This window comes from Bos grunniens, chromosome 1 (genome assembly GCF_055505025.1).
Source record: "Bos grunniens cultivar Pamir isolate PY7600 chromosome 1, Bosgru_T2T1.0, whole genome shotgun sequence".
In the NCBI taxonomy this organism is placed as follows: Eukaryota; Metazoa; Chordata; class Mammalia; order Artiodactyla; family Bovidae; genus Bos; species Bos grunniens.
The window spans coordinates 26,403,133-26,418,826 of record NC_141165.1 but is presented as its reverse complement, the minus strand read 5'-3'; the positions used below and the strand labels follow the sequence as shown (position 1 = coordinate 26,418,826).

At 41.5% G+C, this 15,694-nt stretch overlaps 1 protein-coding gene across 1 annotated transcript in view; it reads right to left on the bottom strand.

Moving 5' to 3' along the window:
* The window catches only part of CLDN18 (claudin 18), a 29,326-nt gene extending 26,568 nt beyond the window's left edge, over nt 1–2,758 (bottom strand). Inside the window, exon 1 of the mRNA XM_086358677.1 lies at nt 1,976–2,758. Within this exon, the coding sequence (XP_086214803.1) occupies nt 1,976–2,195 (220 nt within the window). The 5' untranslated portion in view covers nt 2,196–2,758. The remainder of the gene's footprint in view (nt 1–1,975) is intronic.
* Nucleotides 2,759–15,694: the final 12,936 nt, after the last annotated feature.

Genomic DNA, 15,694 nt, shown 5'->3' with positions numbered 1-15,694 from the left:
TTAAGAGGTGAGTCTAGGAAGATGCTTTTGCACTGGGGATTTCTGCTTTGTGTCTGAGAGCCATGGGGCTCCCTGTGAGGGCTGTGAGCTGGGACTTGGGTGCAGGTAGGACACAGTCTGAGCCCTAGCTCTATCTGCACGTGACCTTGGGCAAGTTTCCCCAGCTCAGCTTCCTTGTTTCTAAAAGGGTGGTAATGATAGCATCAAGTTCATGGATGGGGGAGCTTGTAGAGATTACACAAAGTACTTCAAGGCAATTGTTGGCTCAAGTGCTAGTGCCTGGTCTGCCATTGTTGTTTGCAATTTATGAAGCTGTATGACCCCTCAGGTGTCACTTGGGTGCTCTGCCTCAGTCTGACTCTCTCCTTCAGGGCCTCTAGCTCTGTGTGGACCCAGGCCCATGAACCGAGGTCTCTGAGAGACCAGGGGCATTTTGCGTTTGAGTTGAGGGTGAATTCCAAGGGCAGATGGTTAGACCTGGAGCTCAGGAGGGGTCAGCAGGACATAGAGACGTGGGAGTGGCTCACCTTTCTCCAGTCCCTGGAGGAGGGAGATCCCACTGAATCGGCCACTGGTCACCCAGGGATCTGGCTTATGTTCTCATTTGTATACAGGCCATTCCTCTCTTAGCCTGGCATTCAGTGCTCTCCACCATCATCTCCATATAAATCCTCTCTTCCTACCAAAGTCATTCCTTCATTTCCTCCCAAGTAAGCCTCAGGTGGAAACAACCTTTAACACGTTCATGCCTTTGCCCATGCTGTTTTTCCTGCTGTGATGCTGCACCTCTAACTCATAACTACCTTTCAAGGGTCACTTGTGGGATTTCCTTTCCAGTGGGTCTCTTCCTGAACAAGTCATCTTTCTCTCATCTCCTGCAGCACTAGCCCTGTATTTTCCTGACTTGTCACCTTATCATACCACTCTGGTGTGCACTTTCACGTTTTGGGGATGCCAGGTCCACAGAATCCTGAGGCTGTTCTGAGCTCTCCATCCCCAAGTATGGAATGCATGAAAGACTGAATCATTGTGAGACAGAGTCTTCAACTTGTACCTTCTGTGTGGGCCTATATCTTGGCTCTGCAACCCAATGGAAAATTCCTGGAGGAGAAATCCTAGTATCTATTTCTGATCCTCCTTACTGTGCCCACCTTTCATCATTGTCTCTCTCCAGACTTTGATGAATATTTATGAAAGGAAAAAAGAACTAAGAAATAAAAATAAGTGTATTTATTGTCTTACTCTGATACCTGAGTGAAAGACACTTTTAACAATCTATGCTCTTGAGGCTTGAAGTTTCCTATGTTAACATGACCCATCTGTGAAGCAAACAAATTCTTATGAAACTAATAGGCCAGCCTGCACATCACAGCTGTCACTCTTTTGCCCTGCATGGCTGAGCGTACTTTCTGCAAGGTTCCTCTGTGCAGAGAGAACTCAGAAGCTGGTTCCATGTGATCAATACTTTTTGGAGGTCAGGAGATGCAGAGAAGGGGCAGACCCATCTGGTGTCCCCCAGAGAAACATAGCACCCAGTTCTTTTCCTCTGCCCACTTTCTGTTGCTGCTCTGTGCATAGGTGCCCTGGAACCTGGGACTAGGCACAGAGGGCCAGAGATGGAACTCCATTCAGGAGACTCACCTATCCAAATCAGGGTGGAGGATCTGGGACTAAAGGAAGGAAGTGGCTATGACTTGGGCCTCCTGAGTCCTGAGCCTGTGGGTGATTGAGACTTGTGTACAGTAGAGTTATTTTAAAACTGTGCCGGTTGGGTACCACCTAGTTAGGGATACAAGAGTCCTACCAGCTCCAAGAAGCTCCTGTCCCTAAGTTTCCTGCACTTCCTGTTCCCACCTCAGTGGTGGGGATTGTTGCTCCTCCCTCCCCAGTGGTCCCTTGGCGGTGCCCCAGGCAGAGGTGGCTGTTCCTGTTCAGCTCTGTCTGCCCCCACATCTTGTCAGGTACCAGTCCTTACCTGGCAGCCCCAGCAGGGTGAAGTACCCCCGGCACTCGGTGAAGCCAGAGCTCTCTCGGACACAGGAGCGCCACAGCCCTTGGTAGTTGAATACAGCTGTCACCGGGTTGTTGTACAGATCCTGGGTGCTCCACTGGTCCATGCAGGTGGCGGCGATGATGCCTGCAATCCCGAGCAGTGAAACCACAAACCCCAAGCCCTGGCAGGTGGTCACGGACATGGTGGTGTGCAGAGCTGACACAGAGTACCACTCGACAGGCGGACAGTCAAGTTCTGAGGGTGCTGAGTGTTAGGATAGAGCTTTCTTAGAGAGGCTGGCACACACGTCACTGTGGACCACGTAAGGAGGCGGGGACTCAACAGTGCCACCTGGGCTTGCCCCGCGCCTTTATCTTCCCGAGTGAGAAAATTTCCACAACATGGTACCAAGAGCCATTTGTCTTCCACCATATGTACACTCTACTCACTGTTTACCTTTTGAGGGAGTTTCTTTCCTGATTAGCCAGGCTCCTCTCTGTGGAGGATAAAGCAGGAGCAGAGGGCACTGCCTGTAGGTCCCAGCAGGTTGGCTGAGTAGGGCTCCCAGTGGCTAAGCCACACAATACTAGGAGATGCCAAAGGAATGGATTTATATCTAAATCACTTTGCTGTACAGCAGTAATTAACACAACATCGTAAATCAGCTCTACATCAAATGAAACAGTGATTAGAGATGAAATGGCTTTATCCGTGTGGCTCTCCCAAGGTACTACTGCCGTTTTAACTTAAAAACCTAGGTAAGGCAGGTTATGAGGCAGCATGAAATACAGCTGATTCTTCTTAATCATTGTTATTACATTCTACAGTTGCCAGGAACACTGAATTAGCGAATACGGAATCATTGCCCCCTGAGGGAATACAGAGTTCAGTTACTGTGAGCCTCAGGTCACATTTTATCAATTGGTCAATACATAACTTTGTTTTATGTGGGTTTCTGCTTAAAGACATCTTATTTAATGTACATTGTTGATTCATTAACATTGAACTCATGACCAACAGCACTAGAACGCATGCCTGAACAAAGCTTATCTAATATATCCCTTTCTCTGTAAAACACATCACAGTCTTCTTGTGCTTAGGAGCCCTAGCCAGCACTTCAGTACTATGCTTGGGCCATTTTAAATAAAGAAATCACCAACAAAAAACACAAAGATATGAATAACATGGCACTAAAAATACTGCAAAAAGGGCATTTGTTTATGGGAGGAGCTGAAACAGGAAGGCAGAACGTTGTCTTGTTCCACCTCACCTAGGAACATACACATCCCACCACCCACATTTTCTGCCCTATGCATACATACATGTCCAGTGATGATTGAGGAAGCACCTTGGATACTGATTAAAATACATTTTAGGGAGCAGGTGAATTGGCAAGTATGAATCTGCAAAGAATCAAATATAGTTATTTGATGGAACTGGGTAGTGAATGTGGTCAAGCTATTTGCAGCTTCTGTGGCACTGACCCTGCCTTCAGCCCAGAGACCACAGGAGAGGGAAGATGGCAGAGGAAAGTAGCAGAAAGGCACTGGGCTCTGGAGCCAACAGCCTGGGTTCATCCTCATGCCACTGCTGACTTAGCTGTTAGAGGCAACAGCTATATCACTTCACTTCTCTAATCCTCATTGTGTTCATCTGTAAAATCACATAATAGTGGTGATTATCTCCCTGAGTTGATTGTAGCTTAAATGTGGAACTCTAAACTCAGAAAACAGCAAATAATAGTAGGGCAGACTGATGGCAATATAATAAAAAGCTTTAGTGATTGACTAGTCACTTTCACATTGTGTTTCTTCACACTGATCAGAAACTAGACCCTAGCCTTTCACACAAGGGATCTCTAGAGAGGTTTAAAAATTTTTTGGTCCAAATATCATTTCTACATACTTTGAACCTAGATTCAAGTCTCAACTCTTTCTCCAACTCACAAGACTATATTATACATTGTTGGCTAACACCTCTGTGCCTCAGGTCCCCCATTATTAAAGTGAAGGGTTTGTAATGTATAGAAACATTGAATCAATATGTTGTGTACCAGGAAAAAAAATAAAGTAAAAGATTTTGAACATCTCAGAAATAGAAAGCTAATGACGGGTAAGTAGGAGATTAAATGCAGCTAAAGTTAGCATCCATAAACAAAAAGATAGACCTGAGAAAAGTACACAAAATACAGACACAAACAAAGAGATGGAAAGCATGAGATGGCAGCAGAAGGCATGGAGGATAGATTAAGTTCCAACATACAATTGGAGTATTGAAGGAAGAGAATCAGGAGAATGAGAGAAGGACACTATTTGGTAAGTTATTGGCTAAGAATTTTCTACAACTGATGAAAAGCATTACTCCTGTATTAAGATTGTACAGTAGTTCCATGAAAGGTAAATAAAAATAAAACAATATCTGAATGTATTGTATATTGCAAAAAACACCAAAGACAAACAGAAAAATCTTTTAAAAACCTGAAAGAAAAGAATTACAGCCATTGTATCAACTGTACCAGTAGAAACCAGGAGGTAACAGAATTATATCTTTAAAAATTGAGAATAAAAAAACTATCAACCTCAAGAAAATAAGAAGATAGGCCACAAATGGAGAGAAAGTATTTGCAAAAGAAAAATATCTGCCAAACTACATTTTATACAAAAAACTTTTGGATCAAGGACTCACCCCAAATATATACAGAACTCTTTGACAGTTGGCATTAAGGAAATGAAAAACCTGATATAAAAATGAGCAAAAGATCTAAAGAGTTCTTCATCAAAAAAATTATACAGATGGCAATTAAGCATTTGAAAGGATGCTCAACATCTTACGTCATTGCTGCTGCTGCTGCTAAGTCACTTCAGTCGTGTCTGACTCTGTGCAACCCCAGAGACGGCAGCCCACCAGGCTCCCCTGTCCCTGGGATCCCCCAGGCAAGAACACTGGAGTGGGTTGCCATTTCCTTCTCCAATGCATGGAAGTGAAAAGTGAAAGTGAGGTTGTTCAGTCATGTCCGATCCTCAGCGACTCTATGGACTGCAGCCTTCCAGGCTCCTCTGTCCATGGAATTTTCCAGGCAAGAGTACTGGAGTGGGGTGCCATTGCCTTCTCCGTCTTATGTCATTAGGGAATTACAAATTAAAACAACAAGGAAAAATATTTGAGTAGAATCACACATAGTGTGATGAGATGACACAACTTGCAACATTTCTAATAATGATCATGTATGAGGCAATAAGATCAATCTCAAATTTAAACAGCAAAAACAGTGAGATACTACTATCTACTTGCTATATTGTCTAAAATCCAAAACCCTAATACCAAATTCTAGTGAGGATGTGGGTGTGGAGCAACAGTACTCTCATTTACTGCTGGTGATAATGTAGAGTGGTATAGCCATTTTTGGAAGACAGTTTGGTGCTTCCTTGGTAGCTCAGATGGTAAAGAATGTACAACATCAAGAGTATACTCTATGTAAACTACAGACTTTGGGTGAGAATAATGTGTCAGTGTAGATTCATTGATTATAATAAGATGTACCATTCCAGTGCCGAATGTAGGCAGTTTGGGAGGCTGTGCATGTGTGGGGCAGGGCTTACATGAGAACTCTCTCAACCATGCTGTGAGCCTAGAACTGCTGTAAAACATAAAATCTATTTTTAATAAAAGGGCTGAGCTCCATCTTTGGGTTGATATCTGACTGGAGAAAGAACAACTCTGGAAGGGTAGAACAGAGATCAAGACTTCAGTAGGGGCAGGGAGCTGGAATGAGAGATGCCCATGAAAATGCAAAATTCCTGGGAATTCTGAAAAGTCTCGGAGTGAACAGTAGACTTTCTCAAGGTGTAGAATGAGAGCCCAAAACAATCTCACACAGGTCTTCAGGGACAGGGGAGACCCTAGGGGAGATCTCAGTTGCGTGACAAGCAGAAGGAGCAGGGACCATATCCTAGTGATGTGCTCAGTCACGGGAGGGGGAAAGAAGTCAGAACACACTCAAACTCTTGGTAAAGGGGAGATTGTGAGGCTTAATTGGGGGAGAGAATTCCGACTCAAAATGTCCATCAGTGACTGCGAGGCTGGTTCCTTGTAGCTGTAATCCTCTGGCTGCCAGATACACATCTTAAGCCCTGTGACCAAGAAAACACTCCTTATATCCAACCTTCTGTCCATATGGTCTGTGGTCAAGGATTAAAAAACAATTTTTTAGGAGACTTCCCTGGCAATGCAGTGGATAAGAATCTGCTTGCCAATGCAGGGTACATGGGTTCAATCCCTGGCCAGGGAAGATCCCACATGCCTCAGAGCAACTAAGCCCCTGTGCCACAAATACTGAAGCCCGTGCACCTAGAGCCCATGCTCTACAACAAGAGAAGCACCGCAATAAGAAACCAATGCACTGCAACCAAGAGTAGTCCCTGCTGTCTGTAGCTAGAGAAAGCCTGTACAAAGCAATGAAGACCAGCTCAAACAAAAAATAAATAAAAACAAAATCTTGCAGGATTTTTTTCCACCAAATCTAGGCATTGCAAGCAAAGCAATCTCAGTATATATGCTAACATATGAAGAAGCTCATGTCCTAACACTGTGGGATTTTTCTTAAACCATTTTACCAAAAGTGAGCCTCTGTCCCCCAGAGAAACGAGGAACATTTATTATCCACACTATAGGAATGCTTGGAGAAGGCAATGGCACCCTACTCCAGTACTCTTGCCTGGAAAATCCCATGGACGGAGGAGCCTGGTGGGCTGCAGTCCATGGGGTCTCTGAGGGTCGGACACGACTGAGCAACTTCACTTTCACTTTTCACTTTCCTGCATTGGAGAAGGAAATGGCAACCCACTCCAGTGTTTTTGCCTGGAGAATCCCAGGGATGGGGGAGCCTGGTTGGCTGCCATCCATGGGGTCACACAGAGTCGGACACGACTGAAGTGACTTAGCATAGCATAGCATAGGGATGCTTTGAAAAATAATAGGCTGAATGCCACAACATCCAGAGATCTTTGTCACTGAGTGTGAGCTCTGAAAAAACAAATTCAAATTTCCCAAAGTGAGAGAGCCAACCTGCTCTTTCCAGGTGAAATGTCTACCCCAGATTCTGTAGGAGAAACTTAGTATGTCCTTGTCATAAGCTTATGCTCCTGAGTTAGTTATGACTCAGAAGAATGACCACTACAGCCTGAGTTTCAGCCTAATGTGGGTGTTCCAAGGACAGGAGTCAGCCATGCAGTGACTCATTTCCATTTGGTTTGGCTTGTGGGAGTAACAAGATAATAATCCCTTGACTGTGGTGGGGGGCAGGGGGTAGAATAAGCAGCTCAAGTACGTCACCCCATTTGAGTTTCAAGAGTCAATTCTAAAGCCAATAAGCAAGGCTAATCAACATGCTGCCCAGCATTCATCAGCTTTCTAGACCTGGCTATGTTTTTGAGTCCCAGTTGGAGTGATTAATTGTATATAGATTTTTAATAAAAACATGCCTCATATATCTGGAAAAGGATTTGAACAGGAGTCATCATTTCAGGCTAGATAAGAAACACAACAACCCAAAACCTATGGGACTCAGTAAAAGCAGTGCTAAGGGGAAGGTTCATAGCAATACAAGCTTACCTCAAGAAACAAGAGAAAAGTAAAACAAATAACCTAACTCTACACCTAAAGCAACTATAAAAGGAAGAAATGAAGAACCCCAGGGTTAGTAGAAGGAAAGAAATCATAAAAATTAGGGCAGAAATAAATGAAAAAGGAACAAAGGAGACCATAGCATAAATCAGCAAAGCTAAAAGCTGGTTCTTTGAGAAGATAAATAAAATAGACAAACCATTAGCCAGACCCATCAAGAAAAAAAGGGAGAAGAATCAACTCAACAAAATTAGAAATGAAAATGAAGGAATCACAATAGACAACACAGAAATACAAAGGATCATAAGAGACTACTATCAGCAACTATATGCCAATAAAGTGGACAACTTGGAAGAAATGGACAAATTCTTAGAAAAGTATAACTTTCCAAAACTGAACCAGGAAGAAATAGAAAATCTTAACAGACTCATCACAAGCACAGAAATCAAAACTGTAATCAGAAATCTTCCAACAAACAAAAGCCCAGGACCAGACAGCTTCATAGTTGAATTCTACCAAAAATTTAGAGAAGAGCTAACACCTATCCTACTCAAACTCTTCCAGAAAATTGCAGAGGAAGGCAAACTTCCAAACTCATTCTATGAGGCCACCATCACCTTAATACCAAAACCTGACAAAGATGCCACAAAAAAAGAAAACTACAGGCCATATCACTGATGAACATAGATGCAAAAATCCTTAACAAAATTCTAGCAAACAGAATCCAACAATATATTAAAAGATCACACATCATGACCAAGTGGGCTTATCCCAGGGGTGCAAGGATTCTTTAATAGCTGCAAATTAATGTAATACAACACATCAACAAATTGAAAGATAAAAACCATATGATTATCTCAATAGATGCAGAGAAAGCCTTTGACAAAATTTAACATCCATTTATGATAAAAACCCTCCAGAAAGCAGGAATAGAAGGAACATACCTCAACATAATAAAAGCTATATATGACAAACCCACAGCAAACATTATCCTCAATGGTGAAAAATTGAAAATATTTCCCCTAAAGTCAGGAACAAGACAAGGGTGCCCACTCTCACCACTGCTATTCAACATAGTTTTGGAAGTTTTAGCCACAGCAATAAGAGAAGAAAAAGACATAAAAGAAATCCAGATGTGAAAAGAAGAAGTAAAACTCTCACTGTTTGCAGATAATATGATCCTCTACATAGAAAACCCTAAAGACTCCACCAGAAAATTACTAGAGCTAATCAATGAATATAGTAAAGTTGCAGGATATAAAATTAACACACAGAAATCCCCTGCATTCCTATACACTAACAATGAGAAAATAGAGAAATTAAGGAAACAATTCCATTCACCGTTGCAACGAAAAGAATAAAATACTTAGGAATATATCTACCTAAAGAAACAAAAGACCTATATATAGAAAACTATAAAACACTGGTGAAAGAAATCAAAGATGACACAAATAGATGGAGAAATATACCATGTCCATAGATTGAAAGAATCAATATAGTGAAAATGAGTATACTACCCTAAGCAATCTATAGATTCAATGCAATCCCTATCAAGCCACCAATGGTATTTTTCAGGGAACTAGAACAAATAATTTCACAATTTGTATGGAAATACAAAAAACCTTGAATAGCCAAAGCAATTTTGAGAAAGAAGAATGAAACTGGAAGAATCAACCTGCCTGATTTCAGACTATACTACAAAGCTACAGTCATCAAGAGAGTATGGCACTGGCACAAAGACAAAAATATAGATCAATGGAACAAAATAGAAAGCCCAGAGATAAATCCACACACTTATGGATACCTTATCTTTGACAAAGGAGGCAAGAATATACAATGGAGAAAAGACAATCTCTTTAACAAGTGGTGCTGGGAAAACTGGTCAACCACTTGTAAAAGAATGAAACTAGAACACTTTCTAACACCATACACAAAAATAAACTCAAAATGGAATAAAGATTAAACATAAGACCAGAAACTATACAACTCCTAGAGGAAAACATGGGCAAAACACTCTCTAACATAAATCACAGCAGGATCCTCTATGACCCACATCCCAGAGTAATGAAAATAAAAGCAAAAATAAACAAATGGGACCTAATTAAACTTAGAAGCTTTTGCATAACAAAGGAAACTATAAGCAAGGTGAAAAGACAGCCTTCAGAATAGGAGAAAATAATAGCAAATGACTCCACTGACAAAGAATTAATCTCAAAAATATATAAGCAACTCCTTCAGCTCAATTCCAGAAAAATAAACGACCCAATCAAAAAATGAGCCAAAGAACTAAATAGATATTTCTCCAAAGAAGACATATAGATGGCTAACAAACACATGAAAAGATGCTCGACATCACTCATTATCAGAGAAATGCAAATCAAAACCACAGTGAGGTACCATTTCACTCCAGTCAGAATGGCTGCTATCCAAAAGTCTACAAGCAATAAATATTGGAGAGGGTGTGGAGAAAGGAGAACCCTTTAACACTGTTGGTGGGAATGCAAACTAGTACAGCCACTATGGAGAACAGTGTGGAGATTCCTTAAAAAACTGGAAATAGAACTGCCACGTGACCCAGCAATCCCACTGTTTGGCATACACACTGGGAAACCAGAATTGAAAGAGACAGGTGTACCCCAGTGTTCATTGCAGCACTGTTTACAATAGCTAGGACATGGAAGCAACCTAGATGTCCATCAGCAGACAAATGGATAAGAAAGCTGTGGTACATATACACAATGGAATACTACTCAGCCATGAAAAAGAATGCATTTGGATTAGTTCTAACAAGGTGGATGAAACTGGAGCCTATTATACAGAGTGAAGTAAGTCAGAAAGAAAAACACCAATACAGTATGCTGCTGCTGCTAAGTCACTACAGTCATGTGTGACCCCATAGACAGAAGCCCACGAGGCTCCCCCATCCCTGGGATTCTCCAGGCAAGAACACTGGAGTGGGTTGCCATTTCCTTCTCCAATGTGTGAAAGTGAAAAGTGAAAGGGAAGTCACTCAGTCGTGTCCAACTTAGCGACCCCATGGACTACAGCCTACCAGGCTCCTCCATCCATGGGATTTTTCCAGGCAAGAGTACTGGAGTGGGGTGCCATTGCCTTCTCCACCAATACAGTATACTAACGAATATATATGGAATTTAGAAAGATGGTAACAATGACCCTAAATGTGAGACAGCAAAAGAGACACAGATGTAAAGAACAGTCTTTTGGACTCTGTGGGAGAAGGCAAGGGTAGGATGATTTGAAAGGGTAGAGTTGAAACATGTATATTATCATATGTGAAGTGGATTGCTGGTCCAGGTTCAATGCATAAGACAGGGTGCTCAGGGCTGGTGCCCTGGGATGACCCTGGGGGATGAGATGGGGAGGGAGGTGGGAGGTGGGTTCTGGATGGGGAACACATGTGTGCCCGTGGCTGATTCATGTTGATGTATGACAAAACCCACTACAATATTATAAAGTAATTAGCCTCGAATTAAAAAAAAAAAAAGAATTAGGTCCTTATTAGTTTGCCAAGCAGGATTTTAGTCAGGAAACTCAAATCTTGCTTCCTTTGGTGATAAAGTAAAATGCAGTAGGAACGTGGACATATCCACAAGGACCATGTTTTTCCTGTTGGCAGCAACACACCAATATTAAGAAGTCTCCTGAAATATAGTAGACTCTTTCAGGGAAGATTCTAGGACAGAATTAGCCCTTGGTGCCAGTGTGATGTCATCATAGATGATCCTCAGAGCCCCCTGCCCTCACCCGTCTCACTTTCTCATTGATGCTCAGTGCCCCAGGTTCCTCAAGCTCACTCCTGGCTCTAAAATTTGCTAATAGGAAAGAGATGTGTGAAGGTATGATTGAATGGCAAAGCTAAGTTTGTAACCTTGTTTGGACTGTCTGTATTTTACCCATGAATCAACTTCTCTCCACCTGAAAAACAAATAAAACAAAACACTGTGTGTTTGCTAATAGTTTGGTGATCTCCAGACTTTGGGTTGTATGAATGAGTAAATTTTCATGTAAAAGATGCCAGGACACAAAGAAGATCACCAAATTTTTATTTTGCCCAGTAAGGACAATAACTAATTATTATGATCATCAACATTTGTAAGAGAAAAATATTTTGATATAAAAAATATAGAAAAACACAATCTCAGAATAAAAGGACAGTCATATAAAGGACAACTAAAAAACATATCTATCTATCTATATATATATATATATATAAGTAAGGACGATGTGAGGCATATATACAAGTTATATATATGTTACACATTGTCCTTACTTTTCCCTTTGTTTCTTTTTATTTCTTTTACTATTTTTTTTGCAGTTCCTTTTTTTTTAATTGTGAATTAAAAAAAAATTTTATTTTACAATATTGTATTGGTTTTGCCATACATTAACATGAATCTGCCATGGGTGTACACGTGTTCCCCATCCTGAACCCCTCTCCCACCTCCCTCCCTGTACCATCCCTCTGGGTCACCCCAGTGCACCAGCGCCAAGCATCCTGCATCAAACCTGGACTGGTGATTCATTTCTTATATGATATTATACATGTTTCAATGCAATTCTCCCAAATCATCCCACCCTCTCCCTCTCCCAGAGTCCAAAAGACTGTTCTATACATCTGTGTCTCTTTTGCTGTCTCGCATACAGGGTTATCATTACCATCTTTCTAAATTCCATATATATGCGTTAATATCCTGTATTGGTGTTTTTCTTTCTGGCTTACTTCACTCTGTATAATAGGCTCCAGTTTCATCCACCTCATTAGAACTGATTCAAATGTATTCTTTTTAATGGCTGAGTAATACTCCATTGTGTATATGTACCACAGCTTTTTTTTTTTATTTTATTTTTAAACTTTACAAATTGTATTAGTTTTGCCAAATATCAAAATGAATCCATCACAGGTATACATGTGTTCCCCATCCTGAACCCTCCCCCCTCCTCCCTCCCCATACCATCCCTCTGGGTCGTCCCAGTGCACTAGCCCCAAGCATCCAGTATCGTGCATCAAACCTGGACTGGCAACTCATTCCATACATGATATTATACATGTTTCAATGCCATTCTCCCAAATCTTCCCACCCTCTCCCTCTGCAACAGAGTCCACAAGACTGTTCTATACATCAGTGTCTCTTTTGCTGTCTCGTACACAGGGTTATTGTTAGCATCTTTCTAAATTTCATATATATGCATTAGTATACTGTATTGGTGTTTTTCTTTCTGGCTTACTTCACTCTGTATAATAGGCTCCAGTTTCATCCACCTCATTAGAACTGATTCAAATGTATTCTTTTTGATGGCTGAGTAATACTCCATTGTGTATATGTACCACAGCTTTCTTATCCATTCATCTGCTGATGGACATCTAGGTTGCTTCCATGTCCTGGCTATTATAAGCAGTGCCGGAATGAACATTGGGGTACATGTGTCTCTTTCAATTCTGGTTTTCTCAGTGTGTATGCCCAGCAGTGGGATTACTGGGTCATAAGGCAGTTCTATTTCCAGTTTTTTAAGGAATCTCCACACTGTTCTCCATAGTGGCTGTACTAGTTTGCATTCCCACCAACAGTGTAAGAGGGTTCTCCTTTCTCCACACCCTCTCCAGCATTTATTGCTTGTAGACTTTTGGATAGCAGCCATTCTGACTGGCATGAAATGGTATCTCATTGTGGTTTTGGTTTGCATCCCTTTGTTTATTTTCAGATGGGAAACCATTATCATGGACCAGCATGGCCACAGGAGCCTAGAGCCAGAGGACTAGATGTTGACTTATAGCCAGTGAGATATGCACTGTTAAGGCTTGTTTGGGGTGGGAAATGCCAGAATATAAGGACCAGAGACATGATTTTTGATTGGGAGTTTCGGTGATCCTAAAGGGAGGTAGGTGCCAGCTTTGGAGGAGATACAGATGGGAGATCTTGAGGTCTCAGGATTATCTGACTGAGGGTGCAGGGACTGAGGTGGGTGGAAATGCAATGCATCTGATAAAAAAGTCATTATCAGCAGGTGTGGAAAAGAGAAAAGCAATGAAAAGTCCCTAAGGACAGTGCCTATGACCTTACAAGGACTTATTTAGAATGTTTTGTGGACAAAGACTAAGGAACATCGATACATTATTGATTTTATGTGACCTATTTGATTCATTCATGGACACGTTTGCTTAAAAAGCAATTGCTGAATCAGGTAGTACACTAAGCACTGGGAATCTGGAGACAAATTAGAATCAGTTCTTGTTCCCAGACATACAAAATTATTTATAAATTATATATGTGCTACAATATTTACATATTATGTTGCAAAACATAGCCTCATATGATGAAAGGAGGATAATACAAAGTGATTGTAAACAGAAGTTGTGAAATAATCTATTCCTATATCCCAATGTAATGTTTTGTCTATCCCCACACTGTATGTCTCCCTATTTTGAAATTATTGACCAAATCAGCTGTGAGCAAGTTGATAGAGACTGGCGGGTCAGAGCAATGATGGCTTTGCAGAGAGGAGTATTACTACAAGTCTGAGGAACAGACACAAGGCTAAAAGAGAGAGTCCAAGTTCTTTAGGATTAAAGAGAAAACAGGGGGAAGGAGTGAATAAAAATGAAATGAAGCAAAAAGAAGAGAGAATGTAGCTTGGAATTGGGGGGAAAGTAGAGTGATCAAGAAATTTGTTGAATGACCCTTGAGACAGAGCCTATCAACAGAAAAGGAGCTTAAAATTCTAGATGGAGCGGATCAGACTTATTTGAACCCCGGTAAGTGAGCAGCATGAGGTTGGGTGTGTGATTTACCCATTCAGCCTCACACTGTAATACAGCGATGATTATGTCTGAGCTCAACGAAAAGGATGGGGCAGGAAGTTTGCCCATGAGACCTGAAACAGGGAAAATCCAGAAATCTCCAGGGAGGACCTTGCACTGCTTCTGTTTTATGGGTTGCAAGGCTCTGTGTCTCAATGTTAGCTTTTTGAATCATCTGATACCAGCACTGGCGTCACCAGTCATCCTGGTGTGCTTGGGACTGGCCCAGTTATATCACTGAAAGTCCCAGGTCTTGGGAAACCCCACAGTTTTGGGCAAACTGGCACAGCTGGTCACCCTAAGTCAGAGCATCTTGCTCACTCTTTGGGGGAATAACTTCTTACCTCTTTCAATCCATTAGGTTCCAGTGGAGTGGTTTCCTCTCTAGAAGTGGACATGTGACTGAAGCTGGCCAGTCAGTAAGTTTCACCTCCTTGATTACAATGATTGTATTATGGATGGGCATAAAATACAAACCAGGTCAGAGACTCGATTTGGGGCATCTTGTTGGGCCAAAGGGGTTGTTTTCACTAGGTCCATTGGCATTGAGTCTGATGAACACTTGAAGATGCTAGAACCAATTATTGAATAAATAACTTTAGAGAAAAGTAGAAAGTAGAAGTGGTGAGAGATACTGATTAACTTGGCTATGTCTGAGCCCCTCTACCAGATATTGTCTAAAGAGAGTTTACACTTAAGCTTTTCTGTTACATGAGCCCACAAATCTCTCTACCCCCACCATCCTAGCCCACCCTCTGTTCAAGCCAGTTTGAATTAGGTTTTTCTAACTTTTAACTGATAGAGTCTTCACAAATACAGCTTGCAGTGATCAGATAGAGATAAAGAAATGCGTATTGTTCTATGGAACAATGGACTGGTTCAAAATTGGGAAAAGAGTACGTCAAGGCTGTATATTGTCACCCTGCTTATTTAACTTATATGCAGAGTACATCATGCTAAATGAAGCCCAGGCTGGATTCAAAATTGCTGGGAGAAATTTCAGTAACCTCAGATATGCAGATGACACCACCCTTATCACAGAAAGTGAGGAGGAACTAACGAGCCTCTTGATGAAAGTGAAAGAGGAGAGTGAAAAAGTTGTCTTAAAGCTCAACTTTCAGAAAACTAAGATCATCCGGTCCCATCACTTCATGGCAAATAGATAGGGAAACAGTGGAAACAGTGGCTGACTTTGTTTTTCTTAGGCTCCAAAATCACTGCAGATGGTGATTACAGCCATGAAATTAAAAGACGCTTACTCC